This window comes from Caretta caretta, chromosome 1, assembly GCF_965140235.1.
Source record: "Caretta caretta isolate rCarCar2 chromosome 1, rCarCar1.hap1, whole genome shotgun sequence".
NCBI lineage: Eukaryota > Metazoa > Chordata > Testudines > Cheloniidae > Caretta > Caretta caretta.
The window spans coordinates 64,066,258-64,090,750 of record NC_134206.1 but is presented as its reverse complement, the minus strand read 5'-3'; the positions used below and the strand labels follow the sequence as shown (position 1 = coordinate 64,090,750).

The window sequence follows — 24,493 nt, the reverse complement described above, 5'->3', positions numbered from 1 at the left end:
GGCCGGTAGTGGGGCGGCTGCCCCACTCCTGGAGGACAGGGGTTGAAAGCAGCCTTGGAGAGGGCTGTAGCTCAGAAAAGGAGTGAAAGCACCTGAGTGAGTAGCTGACCACAGGTGTGGCCAGCTCAATTAAGGGTCAGCTGGCCCTGAAAAGAGGGCTGGGGGCCAGGAGCTGAAGGAGTCTCACTCTAGTCCTGGAGTGGGAAGGGCTAGCTGCCTGGGAGCAAGGTATCTGAAGCAGAGCAGTGCTGGGGAAAAGGGCAAAGAGAGCTGGGGAGCTTCAGCCTGGTAAACCTCCAGGCTGCAAGCCTTGGTGAAGGCCTACAAAGGTACTGGGTCTGCAGAGGTACAGCCTGGGAATAGGCAGAGACAGCTCCTTGCCAATGATGAGTGGCCATGACAGACTGCAGTCTGCCCCAGTGAGTGGGGGCTAGATGATGACTGGCAGTAGCCACTGAGGCAAGACCCTGGGGAGACCCAGAGTGTGGGGGTACTGTGGTGGGCAGAAGTCTAGAGCAAAGGGCACCGGGGTCCAGGAGGGACACGGGGCCAGCGGCAGACGAGACACCAGCCTACGGAGGGCGCTCCGTATGCTGGAAAAGAGCTAATTCCCTGGATGACCAGCAGGAGGTGCCATGCTGGTGAGTCATCACTTCGCTACAGGGCCTAATCAAAAAACACCCCATCTTCTGAAAACTCTCTAATTCCTTAGTGCCACAATACACCAATCACAGTTTTAATTACACTGTTAAACAATATTAAAATACCATTTATTTAAATTTTGGGGGTTTTCTATACTTTCAAATATATGGTTAGGGCTGTGGGCTCTGGGCTTCAGCCCAGCTCAGGACTTTAGCTCCCCTTGGGGCTCAGGGTATCTACTCCCACAGGTCTCAGAGCTTCAGCCCTTCTCGGGGCATGGCGCAGGGCTTCAGCCCAGTTCGGGGCTTGGAACTTCAGCTGTTCTCAGGGTTCGGGGCGCAGGGCTCCAGCCCCCTTGCTGCCGGGGAAGCTGCAGGCTAGAGCTGCTTCAGCCCCTCCACTGCCCATGGAGCTGCGGGCGGAGGCTTCAGCACCCCCGCCCTCCCCGCTGCTGATGCCTTCTGCCCCGCCAACAGGCATGTGATTAACACGTTAAAAAAATTAACTCGTGAATTTTGCTTTCAATTAATCACAGGCGTTAACTGTGATTAATTGACAGCGCTAGTTTGCACAGGTTTCCAAATTTCCAAAGTGCCAGGGGGTGCTCAAGCCCCGGCTCTGCCCCAGACTCCGCCTAAACTCCATCCCTTCTCCCAAAGCCCGAACCCTGCCCCACCTTTTCTCGCCCCTGCTCCACCCCCGCCCAAGCATGCCGTGTCCTCGCTCTTCCTCCCAGAGCCTCCTGCCTGCATACCGCGAAACAGCTGTTCATGGCAGGTGGGAGGCACTGGGGGAGGGGGAGACACTGATCCATGGGGCCTGCAGGCAGGAGGCAGTCTGCGGCGGGGGGGAGCTGATCAGGGGGCTGCTGGTGCGTACTCAGAAGCCACCATTTTTTCTCTGTGAGTGCTCCAGCCCCGGAGCACCCACGGAGTCTGCGCCTATGCTAGTTTGAATCTTTAACAGAGAACTTTTTTCCTTGCATGTCAGAATTTTGAGTTAAATACGTGGAAATAAAGAGGTTTAAGCAATCTAACTTAAAAACCCTTCTTCACCTGCAAAAAAAATGGAGCTGCATCCTTCTTTTCATTCATTATGATGTATGAAGAAGATTTGAAAGGATGGCTTTGTTTTTTTTTTTGTTGTTGTTTTTCCTTCATATTAGAAATTCAGCACTAGTCTAGGCTTGAAAAAATTCTAGGATGGAGAACTAGTGAAATAATGCCAAAAGAATGAAAGTTAAGGAAAGTGATTTTAGTGATTTTAGTCAATTTCTTGTAAAAACTCTTTGCTTTTTATTTGTTTGTTGTTAACACCTATTTAACTGTAATAACTAATCAACATTTTGGAGAAATAAATTCTTTCCAAATGATTAAAGAACCTGCCCTTCACTTAAATCTTCAGAGCATAGAAAAGACAACATCTGAGACTACTGACGTTCTCCAGAAAAAACAGGGAAAATCAGACTTGGCAGTCTTGATATTTCTAAGGAAGCAGAAAAATAACTCTTCCCAGACCTTTATGTGGCATAAATATGCAAAAAGATGGGTTTTGGTTTGGGGTTTTTGTAGGTTTGTTTGCAGGTCATTTGTCAGTGTTCTCTTTTAAATTCCAGTTTGTATTTTATCATTTGTGTTTTGTTGCTTTTGACAGTTCTACATAGATGTGTAACCTTGAACAACTTCTTTGTAACTATTTTGCTTGGTCTTATTTTATACCTGTCGGATTTTGAGTTACCATTCCCTGTGACCATCAGACAAATATTTGTGATTTTAATTTTCAGTGCAATTTAACTCTCTTGGAGTACATGTCCTCTTAGTTAACCCTGTGTTCTAAAGAAGGGACATTGTCAACAAAAGCTCTGTTTTGTTGTTAAGAGCTTTGAAGGCCACCAGATGTCATTACAACACATCTAAATAAGAAAGCTTTTGCTCTTTGAAGATAATAAATCTTAGAAGTGCATTTGTTAACTGTTTTTAATTAATATGTCTAAAATATGAAAATGTCAAAAGTATGATAGTTTTTATTAATTTGAGTGTTCCTTTCAAATAATTTTTTGAGAGTCAGTGTGCTTTCCAATGTTATAAAACTGATTTGGCTAGTCAAATAGAATCTGTCTGTGCAAACTCTTCAGCTAATTGCCAACTCTTCAAATGAATGCTGGAAATTACTTGGTTTTTAACTTAAAAGTGGAACATTTTATTAAAAGCAGTGCATTTAAAGCAATTAAGTGATGACATTGGGATTTTCAATATGATGGATACATCCATCACACCACCTTAGTCAAGAAGTTTACTGGAACATCATTGTTTAATTGAAAATAAGGTCATGTCCCTCAGCTGTTTGAGGGACTTCCAATAAACCAGGTTTGGATATGTAAACACTGCTGTTTAATTAAAGAGCCTTAGTTCTACTGTATTCTATTGAGTCAGCTAGCACTGAGGAAACCGACAGACTTTCAGTCTGCAGATAGGGATGCTGGCTTTAAAATCTGTGGGGAGGGCTGGGACACCATATCTGACTGTGTTACAGTAATGAATGCAAGAGATGGCGAATGCATGGTCAAAGGTATTTTTGTAGTGGGGAACAGTGTGTTATAGCTGTGTTCATTATGTTCACAGTTACATGCCAAAGAATCCTAACCCATTATTAGGGTTGTTATAGTTAAATTATCCAATCTGAAAGGAGAAATAATGTTATGAAAAGTAAATAATTTATAGTAGGTTGGACAGGTTTAATTGAAGTATTTCTACTTTAAGGAATAGAACAAATGCATAGTAGAGGACAGGATACAGCAAGTCTTGTCATAAGTTGAGTGGAACTGTCATGAAACTTGTGTTTAAAAATAAAACATTGAAAAAGTAATTTTGAGAAGTCTAGAAAGAAAACACGAGAAAAAAAGAAAAGTGGAAGGGCATATGCTAAATTCTTTACTGCATTTTTCACATCGAGCACATGGTACTGCTTAAGGCTAATGTTGTCAAAGTGGAGCTCGTGTAAGGTCAGAATTAAAACATGAATAATGTGACTGTCCAAATATGTTGAACAGTATCAACGTGGAAGAAGCCTGATGGTTTTGTTTCACCTTCGTATGAGAGCAATAAAGATGACAATCATCCTGAAGAACATACCACAGTAGATTCAAAGAGATCTGAATCAGATGCTGAGATGGGTGGTAATAAAAGTGAGGTACAAAAGCCAAAAACACACTTAAAGGTAAGTTGTTGTTTTTTTCCATCAGATTTACTTTATGTACAATATTAATGTTCCGGAATAAAGTGATTTCATCTTTCTGGGTGTCTATATTTATTGTAGTTAGGTTAAACCTTATTGACGTCGGTAAGAATTAGCACTTCATAGTGCTTGAAAAGCAAAATAAATAACTGGTCATCTATTGGCACATCAGCAGCCCTGTTACACCATGGAAGGTAGACTCTTCAATGTAGGTGACTTGGATGTAGCTAGAGGTGCTCATGGTTTCCAAGGAAGGGCATTGGCCTCCCAAGTAGATGATCCTCAGATTGATATTGACTTCAATATAGGGCTACAAAATTTTTGGCCCATATTCTTCAAAGGTATCTGCTTACAGTGGGACACCACAAGATCATGGCTGTTGTCTGAAAATTTGACACTTACAGGCTTTCCCATTAATTGTCTGTCAAGACCAACGGTAGGATAAAGGTAGTGTCAAAACTAGATGTTATGTCTTCATACTAAAGTTCACAATGAGGGCTGTAATTTTAGGTGTGGGTAGATAAAATTTTTCCAGTGCCTTTTATTTTGAGTCCAGAAACAGCAACTTGGGCTTCCCAAGATACTGTTTTCATTTAAAATGTGAAAATACCCAGATACAAATGCTTTAAGGTATTATTCCAATTTTCTTCCCCACTGTGTGCAAAACTAGTCAAAGTTCTACCAAATGTTATCCATAAGAAAGTATGCAAAGAACATTTAATTAAAAAAAGAATTAAAAGCATATATATATATATATATATATATATATATATATATGAGATACACATTTACAAAACAAATTTCTATGTGGTACTCCACTCATTTTCAGCTGTGTGAGATGGGAACTTTTAACTATGGCTTGTTCTAATGATTGTTTTTCTTGTGTGTGTATTGAATGACTGTCTCTTTCTGAATGAAGTAAGACGCTTGTGGCAAAAAATATTAAAATTCTACTAAAATATTGTTTCTTTATTGCTTTTGGTTTTCCTTGGTTGAGAAGTATAAATAATAGATGTGAAAAAGAGCAATATTCTGTTGTTTCATTTCGGCATTTTTGCTGAAAGTGGGGTGTTTTCCTCCTTAGATGAAAAGAGACAGCGATGACGAAACAGAGGAAGAGAAACCCCCAAAAGTTAAAAAGATAAGCCCTTATGGAGAGTGGCAGGAAGTTAAACAAGAAACTGATGTTGCTCAGGATGAGGCCCCGTCAGTTCCACAAGCTACCTCCCACAATGTATCTAAAAAGACAAACCCTTATGGTAACTGGGAGGAAGTTACAGAAAAGGAAGACCCATAGTAAGTGTCCATTTACCATAAGTATTTATAAGATGTCTGTCACCTTGCTGTTCCAGAGCCCTATCTATAGGGCCAAAACCTGAATTCCTCACTCGGGCAATATTAACACTCAAGTCAATGGGAGTTGAGCCTGAGTAAAGATTTAAGGATTTTACCCATGGTGAGTATTTAAAAAGTAATTTTCATTCTTTTTTAATGCTGAAGTTCATTATAATCACAGGGTAAATTTACCAAATTGCTGGTGATGGTGGTTTTCAATGGATTTAGCATTCAGATGCCATGGGCCAGATTTTTAAGTGTAGTTTTGTAGGTCGCATTCTGGGTGTGAATGCAAATTGGCATGCATACAATTTTTTCACCTTTAAAAATTTGGCTCTGTGTATATATTTCCTAAAATTGAGTAATATTTGATCAGAGAAGCAGATGATGCTTGTTGAACTCTCTCTCTCTCTCTCTCTGTAAATTATAGGTTAAATCCTGCTACACGGATTGCTACATAACTAGTAAAATCAGTTATTCTGCTTGCTTACACATTCATTAGCTAAAACATGACCATGTGGACTCATGTATTGGAGGACATGGTCGAGCCTTCCCATGTTGCTTCTCCACAGGCAGCTAGAAATGGAGCTTGAGCTTTTCAGATAGCTGCTGTTGTTTGAGTTTCCCATATGATCTTTTTATAAATGAATTAAAATAGTGCATTTTACTAGAGTAAAAATAGTCACTTATTATTAGTACAAAAATATCTTTCAATATTAGTAGTAAACAGATTTACTAGTTGCTACAAATTGCTTGTGTCATCCTCAAACATATGGGAATTTGGTACTTAGAGCAAGGCAATTGGGAGTCAAGACTACTGGGTTCTTTTTAATCCTGTTATGACAGAGCCCATGGAATAAAGTGACTCTTCTGATTTTTTTTTTTTTTTTTTTTTTTTTAGTGTAATGACAGTTATTTATGCATGCATGCATGCATTCTCCGTGACTTCTGCAGTGACCTGGGGGCCAGCTGCTTAGATGGTCCTGGGGACAGCCACACCTGCTGGTGCTGGAGCGGCTCCGTAGCCAGCTGCACCAGCACTGCTGGAGTGGCCCCCAGAGCCAGCAGCACTGACTGCTGCTTGGGTGGCCCCAGGCAGCTGGCCCCAGGGACAACAGAAGCAGTGGCAGGTGGGAGGCCCTGGGGGCAGCCAAAGCAGCAGCTGCTCGGTGGCCCCCAGCAGTTGGTGCTGCTGGCCCCAGGTCCCCCATCGCCAGAGCAGCATCCCCCCCATCTCCCTAGAGCAGCGGCCCACCCCTACCTACCAGAGAATAACCCCCTCCTCACCCGCTAGCTAAGATTTAGTCAGGGGTATATAGCACAAGTCATAGACAGGTCACGGGCTGTGGTTTTTTGTTTATTGCCCATGACCTGTCCATGACTCTTACTAAAAATACCTGGGACTAAATTGTAGCCTTATTTATTATGGATATAACATCTTTGAGGCTGTGCAGCAGGAAAGCTGTACCAAACTAATTACAGTTTTTTTGTCTCCAAGGGCTTACAGTTTAGTGGGGAAAGCTGGAACTGTGTGGAACAATACAGAAACAGTGGCAGCTGATGATTGCAACTCAAACCTTTATATTTCTTAGTTGTTAGGTTTAAGGTCTTATCCTGAGGACTGCTGGTTACCTGCAGCTCTGGTTGACTTCAATGGTGGGTGTAGCTGCTTGTCCACTGTTCAAAGTCAAGCTCATGTGACCTGATCCTGTGTACATTGGCAAAACTCCCTAATCATGTACCAAAAGATTGTGCCCTTTGATGTTGATCCTGCAAACACTTAAGCACCTGCTTAACTTTACACATGAATAACAATGTTGACTGTTCTAGGAATTACATGAGCAAAATACTTACATGCTTGAGTGTTTGCAGGATTGGGGCTTTAGTTTGCTATTTGCCAGCTCACCCAGGGAAAATACAATATTTATTTTAATGCCAGATTATCATGGTCATGATGAGGATGGGCAAGTAAACTTGTGCCAAGATTATAAAATTTCCTAACAATTTTGTCAGGCCGCTATGAAAATAAAAGTGCTGTCTGCCATCTGTGGTGCCATTCTTGTTCTGTCATCTAGCCATTATTTTTTTTTATCTCCTCTCCTAGTGAAAAAGTGGACTTAGAGCTTCCCAGTACAGAGAGTGACTATCTCCCTCTGCCAGTGCTCCAGGTTCCAGAGGATGCAAAAATGATATTTAAAGAAAAAACAGTCACCTCCCTTGGAGACCTGACAGAAGAGGTGCCGATCTTCAAAAAGAGAAAATTTGAAAATGGAAAATCAAGAAATTTACGACGAAGACCAACTGATCAGTAATAATTTAACAAAGCATTGTAGATGCTGTTTAAACTAGCGAGGGTCAAAAGTTACTATTTTAAACAAGCTTTTTTTGAGAAAATGTTGGTTAGAAATTAAGAATTTATGGTATTCAAAAATGTATTGACCATGGATTGTAATAAATTTTTTATTTTTATGTTAATGTGATTATATTTTGTTTTCTGAACGGATAATTGCACAATTTATGCAGTGGTGTAAATGCATTTATTTTTTATTTAACCCTGTTATCTGAATTCAATTTGCTCAGTGTGTGCTACTTAAAATACAATATAATATATAAGATTTTGATTCCTCTCCTAGATATATAGGAATACATTCATGCATAACTTAGAGAAATATGGTACAGAGCATGTGTGTGAACACAAGGAGTGGATAAGTGGCAGTCCACTAGTACCCATGTACTAGAAAGTAGAATTAAGACCCAATATGGTATAAGCAGAGTGGCCTTCCAGCAAATATGCTTTGATTTAATGGTTACAAAATTGAAGGTGATGCAAGTGCAACCCACCGCAAGCATAGCTTGAGATTTTCAAAAGAAAGGTAGGGGAGTGAGCCACACAGATGCCATTTATTTCAAAAGCGAGTTTAAAAACTTTTGAAAATCTCAGTCAAGTTTTCTAACTTGGATTCATGGAAAGCAATACTGTACATACATGATAAATATATTGCAAGTATACAGAGATTCAAACCTTGTTCTGATTGATCTGTTTTTCATGATACCATGGTAAGTCCCATCTCTGTGTCACACCTCTTTCTATGGTATCTTCCCCATTGTGTTTTTTACTATATATTTGTGTGTCCATGATTTTTTCTCCAGTTATTTGGAGGAACATTTATTTTCTTTCTTCTCTCCATGTTTTCTTTGTCTGTTTCCTTGCAAGTCAGGAATGGTCACACACTAGTTTCATGAACAAGTCCTTCAAAGTTGGAGTCATGCTCCAATGCACGACACTATTTTAGTGGCTGTTGCTTGTGTGAATTGTTCAGATGAGTGCACTGCCTAGCTACACAGTGCCAGATTACTGATCATAGAATCCGGAAGGGACCAAGTATATAGTGATCCCAACATGTGGACGTATGTTGGGAGAGGAAAACAGAAGGATGATGGACATAATTGATTGCAGGACTGTCACAGAAAGCTGCAGCTTGGAGTCCATGACGTAAATGATTAAACACTTTCTTAAGGTTAGTGTTCTAAAATTCACAAATGGAGTTGATTTCTATTTTTTCAGATGATAGCGTGGTCTGTGTTTAGCATCTTCAAAGGTCCACAGACTGCAAAAGAAGATGGCTATACATCGTGCTTCCCAGATTGTTGGCTGTGATCCACTGGGTGCTCATGGACTTTCTAATGAAGAGTTACTGTGGGTTCATAATGTGTAGTGATGCCACTTTTAAAATCATGAGTACCTCATTAGAGAGAGTCTCAGACAATTATAGAGCAAGCGTACAAGCTATGAAGTATTTCTGGGCCCCGATACAATGTGATGTACCTTATAAGTGCTTGCCCCCTGCATTTCTTTACTCTGGCAAAACACCCATTGATTCAATGGGCATTTTACTTGAGGAATGGCAATGTCTTTGTGGCCCTGCAGTTCAGCCTACAGGGGGTATGAATTGCAGCATGCAGTAGCGTGTTGTGCTGTCACTTCCCTGTGTGAATTCTGCTGGCATGAATTAGGAGATACCCAGCTCACGTTAACTTAGCCTCTTTCAAACAAGTTTGTACGGCAGGGATGTGTAGACAAACCCAAAGAGTGCAGGATTGGGGACCTTGACTGTAAATTACAATAGGGAGTGTGATTTTTTTTTTTTTTTTTGAGCTCTGTGATATTTTCTGTGGATGCAGAGAGGAATTAAATGATTACAGATTCAGCCCCTTGTGTGCTGCTTGTGTTTGTTTATTGTGGTACCTGCCACGCTGTGAGAAATTTCAAGGAGCTGTTTAGTGTCCACTCAGAGACCAGCCCACATAGGAGCAACTTTTCAGGATGTTCTGAATGGTCTTGTGGTCATAGGTCAAGTAATGGTTACATTTATTCATCGCTCACATGACCAATAAGGAAAAGTACTATGGAGGCAGTGGCCTAGAACACCTGAATTGGTGTGATTATGTAGAAAATGTCTAACTATAGCTGTATGTTGTTTAAACAAAAAAATCTTAAAATGAGAAGTTAAAATGGTTAGAACTTTTGTTCCTTGCTCCTGAAAAAAGGCAACCAAAAATCAAAGACATTTCAATATGCTGAGTTTAATAGATAAATCTTTTAAAAAATCCAAACACTTGGTTTTTTTAGTGTGAAAAAGGATCAGAGGTTTTCTTTATTCACCACTGACAGTCTCTTTTCTCCCTGGTGGTTCTTCTGATTTTGTATGTAATGGCTACTAAAGAAGACAAGTTGAAAAGCCTCTACCCCATAACTTATTAAAAATTCACAAATTGTTCCATCAGAAGTAAAATTTACAAACTAAGCCAACATGAGGTGAGAGTCACGGTAAAGTTGGATTAGGATCAGTATGGCCACTTTCATTAGGCACATTTGTATGATAGTAAGTGTGGTTTCTAAAACTTACTTTCTACTTCATCTGAAATGCATCATTTAATGCATTCCTTCCCAAAAAGCACATTCATAATTATTGTCGGTATTGTGTCTTTTTAAAGTGTAATCTGGGCTCTAAGAACATCAGAATGGCCATACTGGGTCAGACCAAAGGTCCATATAACCCAGTATCCTGTCTTCCGACAGTGACCAATGCCAGGTGCCCCAAAGGAAACTAACAGAACAGGAAATCAGAAAGTGATCCATCCCCTGTCGCCCATTCCCAGCTTCTGGCGAAGCATGAGAAGCTTCATATTTAGATAGGCATTGTTGCCTTTGGACCATGCTCCAGCATTTTGGCAGCTATTTCCTGTTGCATACCTAAACTAAATATTTTCTGATCACATACAGAAGTTTTACCTCATCTAAGAATTAGCTAGGGATACTGATACTCCAGGGCATATTTACTACATATGCGCTGATCACCTCTCTTCCCAAACTCTCATGCCTTTGGCACTCAGCACCCGAGGGGATTTTATGGTAACTAGTTATGCTCTGTAGTTCTAATCCTTTTTTAAATTGCACTTCTTTAGCAAGTCCTATTAATGTTAATTTGTCAAAGAAATGTTTTATGTTTAAAAAGAAACCTGCGGTGTTTTCTGATCAGTCAGTTTTCTCATCTCCCGGTACATTTTGTATCTGAATTGTATTGTTTATCTGCCTAGATTGTAAGCTCCTTGGGGCAGGAACCATATCTTCCTTGGTTTGTACAGAGTCATGCACTCTATTAGCACTATTGTGCAGCAATGATTATTGTAGAAAGAGAAAGGTGCTGTGATCCAATATCCACAGCACTGGAATGGGACTCAGGAGATCTGATTTCAGACCCAGGTTTTGCTACTGTCTGGCTCTGTGACCTTAAGAAAGACCATTCACTACTGTATTTTTATTTCCCTTTCCACCTTTTGTCTGCTTAGTCTAGTTAGACAATAAGCTTTTCGGACTAGGACTGTCTCTTACTATATATTTATACAGTGCCTAGCACAATAGGGCCTGATCTTGGTTGGGGTCTTTAGATGTTAACATAACACTATTTATTTGTGGTTTGGCTTGATGTGGAAACTTGTCTGCCAGGAACTGCACTGAGACCACCGACTTTTCACTTTGTGACTAGCTGACAGGAGTTTGAGTCTACACCCTGAGGTCTGAACACCTCAATTTGTTTGAAATCCACACTTTTCCATTTTGAGCAGTAGTTGTGTTCACTGTTTGTATTTGACACATTATGGCCCTGCAAACTCAAATCCAATTATACTGTTCAGATTTAGGGATTTGGTCAAATCTACCTCTGGTCACAACCTGAGTTAGATTCAAACTGATTAAAATTTTTTTTAATTTTAATTAATTTTATTTTTTTAAATTCTCACTAACCCCATGAGTCTTCAAGTCTCCATTTTATTCTGTAAAAGTAATTTTGAGGGACCACATTTTAATATTATTTGGCTTCTAAGAAAGGGAGAATCTCCTTTATTTCCTCTTTCAACTAAGCACCTGCCCTTTGCTACCATTATTTAAATAATTGGTGTCACCCTTGACCTAGAACTGTCTTCTCCAGTGTCTCCCATTTGTGCAAATATATGCACCACCAAATATGCCACAATACCAATGTACATCTTTACCCTAACCCTTACTACTGGAAAATACCCACTGATGCCTTCATTTCCTCTCAGCTTGACTGTTATAGTTCCCAGCTCTTCAGACTCCAGCAGATGCAGTATGCTCCTGCCAGGCCTGCCTCATGAATACAAGAAGCACAACCAAATTACATGTATTTACAAACAACTTTCTAGTCATTTCAGGATTGATTTCAAGGTACTCTTTGATCCAGTTCACAATTTCCCTCCTTGAGACAAATTTAACTCAGTTAGTTACGCTGGTATAAATCCAAAATAACTTAATTGCAGTTAATCTTTGAAGTTCACTAAAATCGAAGGCGTTACTATGGATTTACCCCACAATGTGACTCCTTACGTTTAAAACCTGACATGGACTTGGTCTGTCTTAGCACATCTGCTCCCATACCCATTTCTTCCATTAGACTCACTGCCCCTGTGTCCTTTCACACAGTCTCATTACAGTTGGTAAAGAGCCTTCACCTTTATAGCTCCTGCCATCTGCCTTCCTGTGTTTCTATCTCAAACTCTTTGTCTGCTCCCTTGTATCTACCTCATAATTCCTCTTTCCCTCTACCTGCTCTTTAATGTTTGAATTGTATTATTTCTTTCTGTGATTATATAACCTAGCTGTGTAAAACATTTTGGGATATAGTTTGTATGAAAGTTGCTATACAAAATAAAGTAATATTGTATTGTAAATAAAGTAGTAACCTCAACAAATTGGAGTTGACACATGTAGTTGCCAATCACAATTTCCAGAAAATGGTATGAAACTTGTATCAAATCAAACTGGTATCAAATTTGTACTTGTCAGTGTAGAAATAGTCTCTATAATAATGTTTTTTGTATGTGCCAAAATTATACATGCCAGCTTTACAGTTTATTTGCAGTCAAGTGTTTAAATGGATACACAGTGGGGAACAATAGAACTGTTAGAAATTACGTGTTTGTTTTTTTTTAAATTCATTATTTGCCAGGCCAACTGACCATTCTCATTTTATAACTCCTCCATTCCAAGTACAGAAATTGCCAGCTGCTGAAGTGGAGCAGACCTGAAAATGCTGAATAAAGATTAAGAGGTAAGCAATTGCTGATACTCTTATTCATATTGTTAAAGATTTTTAAGGCAGCATAAGAGATTTAGACACACATCTTCCATTAAATCTGAGGATAATGGTAAATATAAACTAAAAGAAGTGTGTTACTACAGAACTGTTTATATGAAATTCTGTTCTATCTAAGTTCTTATACCATGTTCATCACCATAGTATCTGAGCGTCTTCCAGTAGTGCGTTCAGCAATTAATAGAAATTGCTTTACCCAGTGCAACAGTCACAAGTAACAAATGACCTTGGGTTAAAATTGTTAATTTTTAAATTTTTAACAGAATGCAGTTGGGGTTTGTTGTAGTTACTACTTAGCAACATCCAAAGTATATATCGGAAAGGCTGTTTTTCATTTAACAGATTATCATAAAGTGGTCTTCACAGTTATTGATCTGGGTGAGAAACAACTTAGAAACATTAAGGTTAAGATTTTTAAAAAGGTGGGTAATACAAGCAAATATTTTCATCAAGTTTCTTTGAACAAGAAAATCCTGTTGTAAACTTGTTTGGGAATTTCTTTTCCAGAAAGCAGAGCCACTGTTCAGCTGCATAAGGAGGACAGAAAAAATAAGGTAATGGCCAAGCGAACAGTTTTGCTGGTTATGAAATTTGGTTTATCGTGATTGGGGAGGGGGGAGGCTATTTCTGGGAATTAACTGTATTTATTTCTACTTCAGTAAACATTCATAATCCTAAAAATACTAAAGACACTGATTAACAGAGACTTAAGTCAAAGAAACAAGCTTCATTTTTGTAATATGGTTAATAAGAATAACTTGTTGGTTTTCCAAGTGACTGAATTCATTCATAGCTGCAGGATCACTGAGAACTTTGCTGATCTATTTTACAAGTGACTAAATGAAGGCTGAATTTTTATTAAGAGTGATATTTTTATACTGGTCTAGAAAAAAAATCTGTATTTCCACTGTCTTGCCCATCACTCTGTTATGCTTACTGGTTTTTCTAGTATTTCTTCCTAAACTTATGTTTAACCCATGCACATCAGAAATGTATATATAATTTAGCAATGCTGTGAAAGTACTGTCATACTTAGACACATGAGAAGTCATAGACTTTAGCACATCTTACAGCGATTCCTGCTGATTCATTTAGGAATATGTTGCTAGGCTACAAAAGGAATATTCGCAAAAAGAAAAGGAGTACTTGTGGCACCTTAGAGACTAACCAATTTATTTGAGCATGAGCTTTCGTGAGCTACAGCTCACTTCATCAGATGTATACCAATTTATTTGAGCATGAGCTTTCGTGAGCTACAGCTCACTTCATCAGATGTATACATCTGATGAAGTGAGCTGTAGCTCACGAAAGCTCATGCTCAAATAAATTGGTTAGTCTCTAAGGTGCCACAAGTACTCCTTTTCTTTTTGCGAATACAGACTAACACGGCTGTTCCTCTGAAAAGGAATATTGTCCTGTTCTAGAAGTCAGGGGAAGAAGGAAATAGGATCAGAATGATTAAAATTCATGTTTCATTAAAATATGGACATGGGAATACCCGACACAGCAGCCAGAGGCTCTGGACAACGTATCCTCATGAAAGATTCCCTTTATGAATTCTCAGCCTACTGAAAGAAGTGTTCTGCCTCTGCCTGCTGGGATGTAAACCACAGAGAAAAGCTGTGTACGAGGAGCTACATTTTCAAAACTATGCTCCCGATATGCACACGGTAATAAACTGGCAGCATTTGCCTAAAACATCCTCAACCTGTTAGCATGTGTTGACCCTGCTGAGAAAGCTGAGTCATTGAGGCGTATGCCTCATTATTCCAACATAGATACAAAGGAAACGGGAGTGACTCTGTGGAACAGAGGTTCCAGGGAGTGGGCTGAGGGGAGACAGCTTAAGCAGGATTTTCTGTGATCTTATTGTTAATTGATTTCTGTCAGTAAAGCCAAACCCCAGGAAAGGTCAGTTTGGACTCCATATAGCGCGCAGAGCAGTGTGGGAAAGTGCCTGTTCGCACACAACCAAAAATAGGGAATGTGCATAAAAACGAATGTATAGTCGTATTACATGTTCACGTTGATTTCGTACTGGGCTCTAATTTGCACATGCATAAGTATGTGGACAGCAGCGTTTGTTTTGGTTTTAATTTTCATGTATCATCTCAAGCATTTAGTATCAATGAAATGTTGGGGGACCTGGCTCAGAAAATCACAGTGTTCCATTAGAGCTGTAAAGAGGTGGTGGAACAGCAAGGTCAGGAAACGTGGGCACAAGAAAAGGACTCTGCCGTCTCTTATTTCCTGCCCAGATCTGATGGGGTGAACAGCTGATCAGCTTTCACCTGAGAAGTATCCCTGAGCCATCAGATGGGCCAGTAGCCTGCATGAAGGCACCCTTAGGTTTTGACACCATGGCCTCCTCCACAATGCATTCCCCTTGATTTTCCCCATCACAGTTCAGGACAGACCTGGATTTCAACAGCAATAAAGAGAGCCCAGAAGAATTGACACCCCTCTGTGACAGGACCTGTGGAGTATTATCTACTGCTCATTTGCATCTCTTGGCTTTTCCAGGGCAGTTAGAGGAGCTGATGCTGTTTAAACAGTAAATGCCATAGGCATGTAAGAACTATTAGTATTGATACTTTTGGAAAGTAATTTGTGAAATATAATTTCTGTGAAAAATACTATTGCATTATATCTAGTTGAAAATACTTATCTTTCTTATTGCCATCCCAATGATAGCTGCTACATAGAAAGTAAAGAAGTTTTGCCAGATGTTCAAGTGGAATCTACATTAAAAATGCCAAATAAAGCCCAAGAGGTAAACAAAATGTACACTTAATCTTCAGATAAAGGGGTGGTTTTATTTGTTTGTTTTTGTCGCATGGCATATTCTCCGGAAGTGTTTCAAAGAAGCCAAAATTATGCCTCCAGCTCCAGTGTAGACATATCCAAAGCTGCATTATAAATGCATTTTACTGCATGATTCCACCTTTTATCAAATATGTACCACCACCAAATATGTAGTATTTGTGCACATCTATTTGCCGATATATTATGTGTATATAAATCCCTCCAGGCTTTTTATTACTGTTATTTGTGTGGTTACACATAGGAACACTAGTCATGGACCAGGACCCCACTGTGCTAGGCACTGTACACATAACAAAAAGATGATCCATTCTTTACTTCAATACGTATATGTCATAGGATCATAGAAATGTAATGCAGGAAAGGATATCGAGACCATCTAGTCCATCGCATTGTTCTTGAAAACCTCCAATGATGGAGATTCCACAGCCCCTTTTGGAGGCCTATCCCAGTACTTAACTACCCTGACAGTTGGAAAGTTTTTTCTAATGTTTAACCTAAATCTCCCTTGCTGCAAATTTGATTATTTCTTGCCCGTTTTCAGTGGACATGAAAAACAATTGATCACCATCCTCTTTATAATAGCCTTTAATATATTTGAAGACTGTTATTAGGTCCCCCCTCAGTCGTCTTTTCTCAAGACTAAACCTGCCCAGTTTCATTAACCTTCCCTCATAGATCAGGTTTTCTAAACCTTTTATAGTTTTTGTTCCTCTCCTCCAGACTGTCTCCAGAATGTCCACATCTTTTTTAAAGTGTGGCACTCAGAATTGGACACAGTACTCCAGCTGAGGCCTCACCACTGCCAAGTAGAGTGGGACAGTTACCTCACATGTCTTCCATATGACACTCCTGTTAATATACGCTAGAATGATATTAGCTTTTTTCACAACTGCATCACATTGTTGACTCATATTCAATTTGTGATCCATTATACCCCCCAAATCATTTTCAGCAGTACTACCCACTAGCTAGTTTTCCTCAATTTTTAGTTTTGCGTTCAATACGTTAAACAATGTGAATTTGTTTGACTACTAGGATGCTGTGATTAACCTGAAATCAGTACAAGAACTGGGTAAGCAGCTGGGTTTTGAGTGGACAATTGTTGCTAATGAGCTGGGATTCAGCAGAGCAGAAATAACCCAGTTTCACTCAGCTAGCACAGAGAAGAAGACTCAAGCACAGAAAATGCTGGAATGCTGGTAAGTAGCTCAAGCTGAGAGAGGAGTGCAAAGTCCCTCATCCTTTCAAATAAATAGTTGTATTAATCATTTTATACTTTCATCCACATCCTACAGTTAAGATAGCCCTGACCTATGGGGCTACTTTTAGCTTATTCCTATTTTTTTTATCTCATTCAAAAGAAATGTTTATATGATACTTGTCACAACCTGACCCACTATTCTTCTGTATGGTCAGCAGTCTGTTGCAAGTAAACCCACTTGTTGGGTCCCATGTGCTTCCAAGCTAACTCTGTCTGGGTAGAGTCTCGTCACTGTTTCTAGTTCTGGGACTAAAGAGCACACACTCAGGTTCAGATCTCATCTGGCACCCTTCTTCAGCATGTGGCAGACTGACGCCCAGCTGCCCTAAATCCTGAAACCAGCGTCAGACCTCTCAGTCCCCTCCCCACACATGGTCCCCCAGAATCCCACCTATGCTGTGGTCACTCTGAGCTTCTATTTTAATCCATTTGCTGGGACAGATTGGCAAGAACGCTAGAAACACAGACTTAGCAAAGGAATTTCTTAATCAGAGTCACTTTACACTTAACCTACGCGGGGAGGGATAGCTTGGTGGTTTGAGCATTGGCCTGCTAAACCCAGGGTTGTGAGTTCAATCCTTGAGGGGGCCATTTAGGGAACTGGGGCAAAAATTGGGGATTGGTCCTGCTTTGAGCAGGGGGTTGGACTAGATGACCTCCTGAGGTCCCTTCCAACCCTGATATTCTATGATTCTACTCAAGACTTACAGATTTTTGAAAACAAGATAACTGCCGAAACACACCCTCCCCCGGTTTGATCTTACAGCGTCTGTGAGTCCCAGGTTTGTCAGCAGTGTTTGAGGCTGGGTAGAGTTCCTCCTGCAGTCTTTCTCCGTCACGTCCTTCTTACATGTGGCAATGGTCAGTCCTCCAGCACAGAGCAAACATTGCTCTGAAGTAAGTCGCTCCTGTGCCATATGTTCCACGGGGAAGATCCAGCTCCCTCCCCCAGTCATGCTTGCCCCGCCTGTGTAGAAAAAACTTGAACCCTGGGTAGGACCAGTAGTTGATATAATAAAATTCAGTCACTTTAGACAGCAGCCTTGATAGCTTCTCAGTGATAGTTCTTCAATGAGGTATCCATTACCTTTTCCAGGTAGGGCAGCTGTATGGTATGCAGTAAATAGGCTGCCCACCAATAAGTATAGATATGTTCAATACATAATACAAAGTGGAGTTCATACTTTGATACAGACACAATGTCAAAATATTCATTAAAGTTTGTTAGAATTGTAGCAGCAAAACTTCGGCATGTCCAAGAGGAGATAGAAATGTTCTCAGCGTACAGATGAGACAGTTGAGTTGTGTGCAGCATGAACAAATTCCTCTCTTTAAAGTTATTTATTATTCATTTCTCCACCTTTATTATTGTTTCTGTAGCAATCTAAATGTGCTTATTGCTGAATAGGAGGTAAACTGTGCCAGACAAATAACAGGGTGCCTGCCCAAAAGAGGTTAAAGCATAACCATGTACAAATACAATATCGCTAGCTTTGTATTCTTACACACCCATGGATGAATCAGATATTAAGCAAACTGTTGAGATGACCTCTAATCCCTGTCCAGTCAACTAGCCACACAAAGCAATTTGGTGGATATTTTCAATATATTAGATTTTTGCAGTCACTGAAATAATCCTTATTGCTAAGGCCACCTTCCTGGATCCCTCTGTAATATTGAGTGCTATGACCCCTTTTGTATTGTATGTTAATTCAAACAATCTCAAATGAGGCAGTTTGTGTCTGGCCCTTGCTTGAGGCTGCAAGTGTCTCCTGTTGCACCAACAATTCCTTCCCCCAGGCAGTCTCTGAAATTCTGGGTGCAAGAACTGCTCCCTGCTACTGCCCATAACTAGACACAACCCCACCTGCTCCAAAACAGGTAAGAAAAGATGGTGACAAGACAGGTCTATAGTCCCCATCTGCACAACAGCCAACAGAGCTTCTAGCTGGGGAAGAGAACACACAGCTGACTATAAACCCAACATAGGTCTCTGTCTCAGTGGCACTTAATCTGGTCTAGTATGTTCACCATAGCAGTGCATCATCGTACTAACTTTCAGATACCTAGGAGAGAAGAGTGGCGGAAAGAGAAAGAGGCAGAAAGGAAAAGAGAGGGATAGGAAATAAAAAGTGAACAAATAGAAGTTTTGGATGGATATTTAGAATTTGATTAGCTTTGTTATGGTGCATTTCACTGGGACTGAAATACAACAGCAGACTGAATAACCCAAAGACCAGAACCAGAGACTTCAGAAATAGGTATTTTGCTTTTAGATTCACAAGAGAGAGTGAAGATCTGTGAATCAACAGGAGTGAAAGTGGGAAGATAATTATAGGACTATTAGCCTGATATCAGCGCCGGGCAAGATAGTGGTGCGACTGATATGGGACTCAATTAATAAAGAATTAGAGGAGGGTAATGTAATTAATGCAATATGGGTTTATGGAAAATAGATCCTGTCAAAAACTTGATACTTTTTTTTGGTGAGATTACAAGTTTGGTTGATAAAGTTAATAGTATTGATGAAATATACTCAGACTTCGGTAATGTGGTTGACTTAGTAACACATGGCATTTTGATTAAAAACTAGAATGATATAAAATTACCATGGCACACATTAAATGGATTAAAAACTAATAAGTCTCAAAATGTAACTCTAGACAAGGAATCATCATCAAGGGGTTCTGTTTTCAGTGTGGTCCTGCAGGGTTTGGTTCTTGGCCCTATGCTATTAATATTTTTGTCCATGACCTGGAAGAAAACATAATATCATAACTGATAAAGTTTGTAGATGGCACAAAAATTGGGGGAGTGGTAAATAATGAAGAGGACAAGTCACTGTTTTAAAGTGATCTGAATCACTTGGTAAGTGGGGGGCAAACAATATGCATTTTAATATGGCTAAATGTAAATGAATACATCTAGGAACAAGGAATGTAGGCCATACATACAGAATGGGGGACTCTGTCCTGGGGAACAGTGACTCTGAAAAAAAATTTGGGGGTTATGGAGGATAATGAGCTGAACATGAGCTCTAAATGTCATACGGTGGCCGAAAAAGCTACTGTGATCATGTGATGCATAAATGGGAATCTCCAGTAAGAGTAGATAGGTTATTTTATCTCTGTATCTGTTAATGGTGCGAGTGGTGCTGGAATACTGTCCCCAGTTCATGCCACAATTCAAGATAGGTGTTGATAAATTGAAGAGGGTTTGGAGAAGAGCCACAAGAATGAGTAAAGGATTAGAAAACATGCCTTATGATAGAATCCAAGAGTATGTCTACTCTGGAATAAAACACCCATGGCTGGCCCGTGTCAGCTGTTTGGGCTTGGGCTGGAGCCCAAGCTCTGGGACCCTGCAAAGCCCAAGATCCAGCCCACCCAAACTTCTGTGCTGCAGTTTTATAGCTCCACAGCCCAAACCTTGAGAGCCTTTGTCAACTGACCTGGGCTAGCCATGGGTGTTTTATTACAGTGTAAACATACCCAAAGAGCTCAATCTATTTAGCTTAACAAAGAGACGGTTAAGGAGTGACTTGATTGCAGTCCAGAAGTATCTATATGAGAAACAAATATTTAATAATGGCCTCTTCAACAGAGTGAGTTATAACACAGTCCAATAGCTGGAAGTTGAGGCTAGACAAATTCAGACTGGAAATCAGGCATAAATTTTGACAGTGAGGGTAACTGACCATTGGAACAATTTACCAGAGGTCATGGTGGATTCTCTATCACTAACAATTTTCAAATCAAGGTTGGATGTTTTTCTAAAAAGAAGCTCTAAAAATTTTGGGGGGAGAGTTCTGTGGCCTGTGTTATACAGAAGGTCATGATCACAATGGTCCCTTCTGGATTTGGAATCTCTGAAAAAGTATTGCCTAATAATGATTACCATTGTTATACCAAAGTACCAGGTCGGGATTATACACAGTCATGAGTATTGAAGAAAGTGAGAGGTAAAGCAGGTATTTGATTTGTTTGTTACAATTTTTATTTTACAGGCAAACTTCAAACTATAAGGCAATAAGGATTACTGTACAGTATAGTACTTTGGTTTAATCTGTACCTGCTTTGTTCTACAGGGATACAATGAGCAACTGTATTCTCTCTGGGGTGTATTTCCTCCCATTATAAAAGGCACTTTTCTTTCCCTTTTAACATTGTGGTTTGTCATTAATACCACTCCCATAAGTAGGTTTAGAATAACATCCATCTGAGGACTATTTCTTGGTAGTGATGATTTTTGCAAGTGCTGAGCATCCAGCAGCTTCTATTAAAGTCAATGGGAGTTGCTGGTTGCTCAGCACTATGGACAATCATGCCCTGTTTTAAGTACTTAAATGTGGACCAAAGACCTTAAATTTAGGGTACCCAATTTTGCAAATGTTGGCCATGGGAAATTAGGACCAGTAATTCACAACGGGTATAGCTCCACCAGTGTTGATTTTCTTACTGGAAGTGCAGACCCAGGAGCTTAGACTACTTTCTGCTACAGTGTCCCTGCTCTTATCTCCATTGCAATCCTAGGATGGCAGTAGATGTTAGAAGGAAAATAAGGCCTCAAACAGTATCTTTTCTGTTGGGGGGCGGTAAATAAATACATTTTTATAAAATATGGCATAGCAGTTAGAAAAGGAGGACTTGTGGCACCTTAGAGACTAACAAATTTATTTGAGCATAAGCTTTCGTGAGCTACAGCTCACTTCATCGGATGCTCATGCTTATGCTCAAATAAATTTGTTAGTCTCTAAGGTGCCACAAGTCCTCCTTTTCTTTTTGCAAATACGGACGAACACGGCTGCTACTCTGAAACCTGGCATAGCAGTTGGTGCACTTCAAGTACAAATGGGGATGACGTATATCTTATATTGACTGATCACGATGCTGTAATGTTTGATGTGACAAATGCAGGTATGAACGATCATGGAATAAACTTAACAAGACAAAGATCCTTCAGGATGCCCTGGAGCAGGCTGGAAGAAAGGACCTGGCTGATAAACTTCAGTGCCTGCACTGGGGACATCAGAAGTTAAGCAGCAGAGTGGAACTCCCTTCTGCTTTCCCTTTTCTCATCACCGTGCACAAAACGATCAACAACAAGGAAGGGCTTAAGAAAATTAACCAACTTAGTCGCAAGTATCCCTAAGGTGCTGCAGTTGAAACACTGCGGAGTAAATCTCTCTTGCACGTACACACTAGAAGTGAGGCTTCGGGTTATTGTTTTTTAGCACTCTGATAGAGCTTTTTATCTTTGAGTACTTTATAAGGTTTAACTAATTAATTCTGGAACTGGAATGTAATATGATGAAATACCCACCTTCTAAGAAAACCTTGTATGTTGCTGAAGCTGTGTAATTAATTGGTGAAGTAATTTGTGTTATTTTTTTTAAAACCTCTTATTCCCACCTGAGCTGACACACACATACTAGAGCTGATCAAATTATTTGTGAATTTGTTGGATTTTCCTTTATTCTCTTTGAATACTGTTTCCAGATAGGTTATGAATTGTGTAGAAAGCCACATCGCCAAAATACCGAGGAAGAGGGCCCACCTGATGGTCAGAGACAAGGTCTGCCACACTGGTAGCCTTGGCCTTCCATGGCTTCCTAGCAATCTTCCAGGTTTTGGGTATTTTGGGGGGGGCAGAGTGAGTGCCCTGCCCCACCCCTTGATGGGATGATGTGTGGATATCTTGGGAGGGAGGGGAGAGCTTGCAGAGGTTTCCATTCCTACAGCTCCTGCCAGGGGGTTTAATTTGAGAGGGGATGATCTGGGCCCATGTTAAGAAGTATTGAATTTACTATAGAATGAATTTAGGGGAACGGGCTGGATCAGAGCCTTCAGGTATAGGTCTACACAGCCCACGGGAGTGAGCCTCCCATGCCAGGTTTACAGACTCAGGCTTCCAGGGCTCGCTCTAGCGCTCTAAAAATAGCTGTGTAGTCAGTGCTTTGAAGTTGCAGCTTGGGCTGGAGCTCAGGTCAGAAGCCGAGGGAGGAGGGTGCGCTTCAGAGCCTGAGCTCCAGTCCGAGCTGCGACTTCAAAGCGTTGTCTACACACAGCTATCTTTAGAGCACTACTGCAAGCCCAAATCGGTCAGTCGGCCTGGGAGGCTGGCTGTCCTGGCATGCGTAGATGAGCTGTTTATTACTGGTTTAACCCCAGTCAGTAGTGACTGGAAGTTGGTGGTGGTCTCAGCCCTATTCTCTTGGGACACATCTAGATTGCAAAGCCACCTCCACAAATGGAATTACAGAGCCAAGGGGCCCAGGACTGAACAGGCATAGAAACGAACCTGCACTCTGACTCCTTCTTCATCAAGGTTCGAGACCCCCTGAGAGGAAGCCTGCATTGCCTAGCATAGAAGATTAGGGTTGGAAGACACCTCAGGAGGTTATCTAGTCCTTAAGCCCAGTTCCCTCAGCCTCTCCTTGTAAGTCATGTGCCCCAGCTCCCTAATCATTTTTGTTGCCCTCCACTGGACTCTCTCCAATTTGTCCACATCCCTTCTGTAGCGAGGGGCCCAGTATTGGCGCAATACTCCAGATGTGGCCTCACCAGTGTTGAATAGAGGGGAATGATCACTTCCCTCCATCTGCTGGCAATGCTCCAACTAATGCAGCCAAATATGCCGTTATCCTTCTTGGCAAAACACTGTTGACTCATATCCAGCTTCTCATCCACTGTAATCCCCAGGTCCTTTTCTGCAGAACTGCCACCTAGCCAGTTGGTCCCCTGTAGCCTGTGCATGGGATTCTTCCCTCCTAAGTGCAGGACTCTGCACTTGTCCTTGTTGAACCTCATCAGATTTCTTTTAGCCCAATCCTCCAATTTGTCTAGGTCACTCCAGACCCTGTCCCTACCCTCCAGTTTATCTCCCTCTCCCCCCAGCTTAGTGTCATCCGTGAACTTGCTGAGGGTGCAATCCATCCCATCATCCAGATCATTAATGAAGATATTGAACAAAACCGGCCCCAGGACAGACCCCTGGGGCACTCCACTTGATACTGGCTACCAACTAGACATTGAGCCATTGATCACTACCTGTTGAGACCAACGATCTAGCCAGCTTTCTATCCACCTTATAGTCCATTCATCCAGCCCATACTTCTTTAACTTGCTGGCAAAAATTCTGTGGGAGACTGTGTCAAAAGCTTTGCTAAAGTCAAGGAACAACACGTCCACTGCTTTCCCTTCATCCACAGAGCCAGTTATCTCGTCATAGAAGGCAATTAGATTAGTCAGGCATGACTTGCCCTTGGTGAATCCATGCTGACTGTTCCTGATCACTTTCCTGTCCTCTAAGTGCTTCAGAATTGATTCCTTGAGGACCAGCTCCATGATTTTTCCAGGGACTGAGGTGAGGCTGACCAGTTTGTAGTTCCCCGGATTCACCTTCTTTCCTTTTTTAAAGATGGGCACTATACTTGCCTTTTTCCAATCATCCGGGACCTCCCCCAATCACCATGAGTTTTCACAGACAATAGCCAATAGCTCTGCAATCACATCAGCCAACT

General features: G+C 40.8%; 1 protein-coding gene across 1 annotated transcript in view; it reads left to right on the top strand.

The window, feature by feature from the left end:
• Positions 1-22,347, top strand: part of WBP4 (WW domain binding protein 4) — a 46,071-nt gene extending 23,724 nt beyond the window's left edge. Inside the window, exons 8-14 of the mRNA XM_048851490.2 lie at positions 3,692-3,858; positions 4,961-5,172; positions 7,316-12,839; positions 13,392-13,438; positions 15,579-15,657; positions 16,746-16,909; positions 21,888-22,347. Coding sequence (XP_048707447.2) covers positions 3,692-3,858; positions 4,961-5,172; positions 7,316-7,523 — 587 coding nt within the window. The 3' untranslated portion in view covers positions 7,524-12,839; positions 13,392-13,438; positions 15,579-15,657; positions 16,746-16,909; positions 21,888-22,347. The remainder of the gene's footprint in view (positions 1-3,691; positions 3,859-4,960; positions 5,173-7,315; positions 12,840-13,391; positions 13,439-15,578; positions 15,658-16,745; positions 16,910-21,887) is intronic.
• The last annotated feature ends 2,146 nt before the right edge of the window (positions 22,348-24,493 follow it).